At 43.2% G+C, this 7174-nt stretch overlaps 1 protein-coding gene across 1 annotated transcript in view; it reads right to left on the bottom strand.

Moving 5' to 3' along the window:
* star2 (steroidogenic acute regulatory protein 2) overlaps positions 1-7174 on the bottom strand; it is a gene marked incomplete at its 3' end in the record, with an annotated part of 13617 nt that overhangs the window by 4223 nt on the left and 2220 nt on the right. The window contains exons 4-5 of the mRNA XM_064958570.1: positions 4925-5080; positions 1703-1887 (exon numbers count right to left, since the gene is read on the bottom strand). Coding sequence (XP_064814642.1) covers positions 1703-1887; positions 4925-5080 — 341 coding nt within the window. The remainder of the gene's footprint in view (positions 1-1702; positions 1888-4924; positions 5081-7174) is intronic.

Genomic DNA, 7174 nt, shown 5'->3' on the forward strand with positions numbered 1-7174 from the left:
CTGTTCAGATCATGTAAACAAAATCACTCTGTAAAACTCTGTTAACAATGTAATGTATAGAAACCTACAGCATGATTATTAACTGAACCTCAAATAACCTTTATATCAAATAACCATTATATCAAATAACCTTTGTATCAAATAACCTTTGTATCAAATAACCTTTATATCAAATAACCTTTATATCAAATACCCTTTATATCAAATTACCTTTATATCAAATACCCTTTGTATCAAATAACCTTTGCAATGGCCCTTCTGTGACAGCATGAGTCATATACAGGTTTTGGTCCAAGCGCACCCTCTAACCAACTCTATGAACCATATACAGGTTTTGGTCCAAGCGTACCCTCTAACCAACTCTATGAGCCATATATACAGGTTTTGGTCCAAGCGCACCCTCTAACCAACTCTATGAGCCATATACAGGTTTTGGTCCAAGCGCACCCTCTAACCAACTCTATGAGCCATATACAGGTTTTGGTCCAAGCGCACCCTCTAACCAACTCTATGAGCCATATACAGGTTTTGGTCCAAGCGCATCCTCTAACCAACTCTATGAGCCATATACAGGTTGTGGTCCAAGAGCACCCTCTAACCAACTCTATGAGCCATATACAGGTTTTGGTCCAAGCGCACCTCTAACCAACTCTATGAGCCATATACAGGTTTTGGTCCAAGCGCACCCTCTAACCAACTCTATGAGCCATATACAGGTTGTGGTCCAAGAGCACCCTCTAACCAACTCTATGAGCCATATACAGGTTTTGGTCCAAGCGCACCCTCTAACCAACTCTATGAGCCATATACAGGTTTTGGTCCAAGCGCACCCTCTAACCAACTCTATGAGCCATATACAGGTTTTGGTCCAAGCGCATCCTCTAACCAACTCTACGAGCCATATACAGGTTGTGGTCCAAGAGCACCCTCTAACCAACTCTATGAGCCATATACAGGTTTTGGTCCAAGCGCACCCTCTAACCAACTCTATGAGCCATATACAGGTTTTGGTCCAAGCGCACCCTCTAACCAACTCTATGAGCCATATACAGGTTGTGGTCCAAGAGCACCCTCTAACCAACTCTATGAGCCATATACAGGTTTTGGTCCAAGCGCACCCTCTAACCAACTCTATGAGCCATATACATGTTTTGGTCCAAGCGCACCCTCTAACCAACTCTATGAGCCATATACAGGTTGTGGTCCAAGCGCACCCTCTAACCAACTCTATGAGCCATATACAGGTTTTGGTCCAAGCGCACCCTCTAACCAACTCTATGAGCCATATACATGTTTTGGTCCAAGCGCACCCTCTAACCAACTCTATGAGCCATATACAGGTTTTGGTCCAAGCGCACCCTCTAACCAACTCTATGAGCCATATACAGGTTTTGGTCCAAGGGCACCCTCTAACCAACTCTATGAGCCATATACAGGTTGTGGTCCAAGCGCACCCTCTAGCCAACTCTATGAGCCATATACGGGTTTTGGTCCAAGCACACCCCCTAACCAACTCTATGAGCCATATACATGTTTTGGTCCAAGCACACCCCCTAACCAACTCTATGAGCCATATACATGTTTTGGTCCAAGCACACCCTCTAACCAACTCTATGAGCCATATACAGGTTGTGGTCCAAGCGCACCCTCTAACCAACTCTATGAGCCAGGCTTATCGGAGCAAAGCCGGTGTTCTTGTTACCTGACGAAGCCTTTCTGAGGAGGGAAGGTCTCCAGGTGCGTGGCTGCTCCCCCCAGATAGATACATGACTCCTGTCTGGAGAAGTGTCTCACACTCAGGAAGTCTCTCTGGCCTATCAGGTTGCCGGCTGTCTCTGCTGACACCTCGTGCGTAACCATGGTTTCCGGGCCAGCTTGCTTCAGAACCTTCAACACAAGAGACGGACTGACATTACAATATCATTCACTCTACTGCTATGTGTCCCAAATAGGACCATATTATCTATATGGGGCGCTGCTTTCTCATGTCACAACTAGTGGGACAGCGAAGCCTAGTGGTTAGAGCGTTGGACCGGTAACCAAAAGGTTGCAAGATCAAATCCCCGAGTAGACAAGGTACAAATCTGTTGTTCTGCCCCTGAACAAGGCAGTTAACCCACTGTTCCCTAGGCTGTCATTGAAAATAAGAATTTGTTCTTAACTGACTTGCTTAGTTAAATAAAATACAAAATAAATAATGCACTGTATAGGGAATAGGATGCCAGTTGGGACGAAGGCATTTATAATGCCAGCTGAAGACACAGGATCTGCAGAAGTAGTTTGTTCTTCCCTCATCAGAATGTCACCAGACAAGTGTGATATCCTGGTGTTGTAAAGACTATCGACAATGTGTGGTGCATGACACCATTGACTAGCAACACTGTGTGGTCCATGTCTAGAGTGACACCATCGACTAGCAACACTGTGTGGTCCATGTCTAGAGTGACACCATCAACTAGCAACACTGTGTGGTCCATGTCTAGAGTGACACCATCGACTAGCAACACTGTGTGGTCCATGTCTAGAGTGACACCATCGACTAGCAACACTGTGTGGTCCATGTCTAGAGTGACACCATCGACTAGCAACACTGTGTGGTCCATGTCTAGAGTGACAACATCGACTAGCAACACTGTGTGGTCCATGTCTAGAGTGACACCATCGACTAGCAACACTGTGTGGTCCATGTCTAGAGTGACACCATCGACTAGCAACACTGTGTGGTCCATGTCTAGAGTGACACCATCGACTAGCAACACTGTGTGGTCCATGTCTAGAGTGACACCATCGACTAGCAACACTGTGTGGTCCATGTCTAGAGTGACACCATCGACTAGCAACACTGTGTGGTCCATGTCTAGAGTGACAACATCGACTAGCAACACAGTGTGGTCCACAACTACTGTAAAACTAGCGACACTATCGATTATCGACACTGTGTGGTCCATGTCTACCGCGACACTGTGTGGTCCATGTCTACCATAAAACTAGCGACACTATCGATTATCGACACTGTGTGGTCCACATCTACCGTAAAACTAGCGACACTATCGATTATCGACACTGTGTGGTCCACGTCTACCGTAAAACTATTGACTATTGACATTGTGTGGTCTAAGTCTACCGTAAAACTATTGACTATTGACACTGTGTGGTCTAAGTCTACCATAAAACTATTGACTATTGACACTGTGTGGTCTAAGTCTACCATAAAACTATTGACTATTGACATTGTGTGGTCTAAGTCTACTGTAAAACTATCGACTGTTGACATTGTGTGGTCTAAGTCTACCGTAAAACTATTGACTATTGACATTGTGTGGTCTAAGTCTACTGTAAAACTATCGACTGTTGACATTGTGGTCTATGTCTACCGTTTGACTATTGGCACTGTGTGGTCTAAGTCTACCGTAAAACTATTGACTATTGACACTGTGTGGTCCACGTCTACCGTAAAACTATTGACTATTGACACTGTGTGGTCTACGTCTACCGCAAAACTATCGACTATTGACACTGTGTGTTCTACGTCTACCGTAAAACTATCGACTATTGACACTGTGTGGTCTCAGTCTACCATAAAACTATTGACTATTGACATTGTGTGGTCTAAGTCTACCGTAAAACTTCAATTCATAGCCTGGGTGGTTATTTGCTTAATTCACTGAAAACAATAGGCCCTTATTAGAGACAGGTTTCTGTTTGAGCCAGGTGTCTATTTCCTTAATGCACACAGCTTTTGCTCATTTGCATAGTTAATTGTTTAAGTCCAGGATTCACTTCCAGTATTTTATTCAATTTCTTCATTTCCTGCACTGATGTGTTATCATGTACACACTGTGTCACGTTTCTTTTTCAGTGTGCCTCTATAAAAATATATATTATTCTCCTATTTGACCGTGCATTTTCTGCAGTTCTTACTTCGCCACTAGAGGGCGGACTGACCATTTCTGGGGGTCTGTAGTCCTGAAGTTGTTGAGTGTTTTACGCTTACCTAATTTTTATGAAGTGATTACTGAATTACTTAAACCCCTGTAGTCGATTGACACACCGGTACGTCAATCTAAGTAACACAATAAACAATTCCCCATCTAGTTTAAGCTAGAGATATGGTATCTGTTTTTTTGCATGGAATGCGTCTCAATGCGCCGATGTCGCACTTCCTCGTCTGCGGTGGAAGGTGGCAGAGCTGCAGCGGTGTTTGTCAAACCATGAGACCATCCCCACAACATCGGTCTTCTCAAGAAAATGTCTGTAGCGTCAGAACTCTCTGCCCCCCACACGTCAGGGGACTCGTCTGAAGTCAGTACCATCGATGTGCTTATAGTAGTAAAGGCCAAATTCAGTATTTTATCAAATTATTTTGTTATATATATTTTTTTAACAAGGGTCCTACAATTCAAAATAAAAAAGCTGAATGACCATAGTATGCCCATCATAAAACAATTCCATATTTTTAATAATTTGTCACGTTGCTTTTTCATTTATTTGTTTATCCCTTCAGAACATTCCCTATTGATCCCCGACCCCCTCCCTGTTTCCCACCCTTCCTAATGCCCCCCGCTCCCCCCACCCCGAAAATCACAGAGAAAAAAGGAAAAATAAATAAACAAAGTAATACAAATGAAATAATAATAATAATAGTTATTATAATAATAGCATTAATAATATAAATTGTTTTATTAGAGTTTTAGAAACACCGTTTTACAAATATTTCACAGTTTACAGACCATAATACACATACTTAGCAGGTAAATAGTATTCCAGTTGGATAATAACATGTGTATATGTAGAATAACTATCTAAAGGATGCCATAATAGATGGAGACCAAGGAGAACAGAAGATCAATGATTTCCTAAGGGGGAGGTGTTAAGATTACACATTGACCAACAACTACCCTACTATGATGGACCAGTTAGTTACCTTGATGTTTTTGATGCTTGGGTTCCACTGGTGCATCTCCTCCACCTTCCACAGGATGTGATGTATCTCTTCTGGCGTGGCGTCTAACACAGTCTCCAGTCTGAAGACCTTCCTGTCCCCAGACAGCACTTTACTGTAGATCACATCCCCATTCTCCTACGACGGAAAGTTACAGTGAATGTTCGTAATGTGGCATCCTTTAACAACACCAGTTTCAGGAAGGTTTCTAATGATGTCCTGATTTTCTATAGAACACAGTTACTGAACGTTCTCTTGTGATTAGTCTTTCTACTTCATTTGGACCTGAGATTACAGAACATTTCTCTATTCCAGAGTTACAACGTTTTGGCAGTGTGGCATTTACAAAGGGAAAACCAGCCACGTCGTGGACTCTAACATCTTGCTTCCGGTCAAGCTAAACACCTTCTTCATCGCAGTGAAGCAGGTGTAAAGCTTCAAGTGCCTTGGCATACACATCACCGACGATCTGAAATTTGGCTTGGCACCTAAAACCCTCACAAACTTCTATAGATGCACAATTGAGAGCATCTGTCGGGCTGTAATCACAGCCTGGTACAGCAACTGCACGGTTCTGAACTGCAGGACTCTCCAGAGGATGGTGCAGTCTGCCCAATGCATCACCGGGGCAAACTACCTGCCCTCCAGGACACCTATAGCATCCGACGTCACAGAAAAGCCAAAAAGACCATAAAGGACAATAACCTGCCTGTTCACCCCGTTATCATCCAGAAGGCGAGGTCAGTACAGGTGCATCAAAGCTGGGACCGAGAGACTGAAAAACAGCTTCTATCTCAAGGCTTCCACCCCATTACGTAACCCTGTCCACTTTAATAATGGAACAATAGTGACTTTAAAAAAAATGTATATATATTTTTTTACATTTTACCCCTTTTTCTCCCCAATTTCGTGGTATCCAATTGTTTAGTAGCTACTATCTTGTCTCATCGCTACAACTCCCATACGGGCTCGGGAGAGAAGAAGGTTGAAAGTCATGCGCCCTCCAATACACAACCCAACCAAGCCACACTGCTTCTTAACACAGCACCATCCAACCCGGAAGCCAGCCGCACCAATGTGTCAGAGGAAACACTGTGCACCTGTCACCTTGGTTAGCGTGCACTGCGCCCGGCCCGCCACAGGAGTCACTGTTGCGCGATGAGACAAGGATTTCCCTACTGGCCAAACCCTCCCTAACCTGTGTATCGCCCCACGTACCTCCCGGTCGCGGCCGGTTATGACAGAGCCTGGGTGCGAACCCAGAGTCTCTGATGGCGCAGCTGGCGCTGCAGTACAGCGTCCTTAACCACTGCGCCACCCGGAAGGCCTAGTAGTGACTTTTAATAATGTTTACATATTTAAAGCTCATATACTGTATGCTATTCTACAGTATTTTAGGCTATGCCACTCCAACGTTGTTCATCCTAATATTTATATATTCCTTTATTACATTATTTTACTTTTAGGTTTGTGTGTAAAGTGTGTATTGTTGTGAATTCTTAGATATTACTGCACTGTTGGAGCTAGACACACAAGCATTTCGCTACACACTGCATTTTGCTAGACTGTCAGTAGATATGTGGCATTAGACTGTCAGTAGATATGTAGCATTAGACTGTCAGTAGATATGTGGCATTAGACTGTCAGTAGATATGTGGCATTAGACTGTCAGTAGATATGTAGCATTAGACTGTCAGTAGATATGTAGCATTAGACTGTCAGTAGATATGTAGCATTAGACTGTCAGTAGATATGTGGCATTAGACTGTCAGTAGATATGTGGCATTAGACTGTCAGTAGATATGTGGCATTAGACTGTCAGTAGATATGTGGCATTAGACTGTCAGTAGATATGTAGCATTAGACTGTCAGTAGATATGTAGCATTAGACTGTCAGTAGATATGTAGCATTAGACTGTCAGTAGATATGTGGCATTAGACTGTCAGTAGATATGTGGCATTAGACTGTCAGTAGATATGTGGCATTAGACTGTCAGTAGATATGTAGCATTAGACTGTCAGTAGATATGTGGCATTAGACTGTCAGTAGATATGTGGCATTAGACTGTCAGTAGATATGTGGCATTAGACTGTCAGTATCTACTGACAGTCTAATGCTACATATCTACTGACAGTCTAATGCTATATATCTTATCTACTGACAGTCTAATGCTACATATCCCCCCTTTGTCTTATATGACAGTTTGCTGTTTTGGCATCAGTACAAGGTTT

This window comes from Oncorhynchus masou, unplaced genomic scaffold (genome assembly GCF_036934945.1).
Source record: "Oncorhynchus masou masou isolate Uvic2021 unplaced genomic scaffold, UVic_Omas_1.1 unplaced_scaffold_1288, whole genome shotgun sequence".
Taxonomy (NCBI): Eukaryota; Metazoa; Chordata; class Actinopteri; order Salmoniformes; family Salmonidae; genus Oncorhynchus; species Oncorhynchus masou.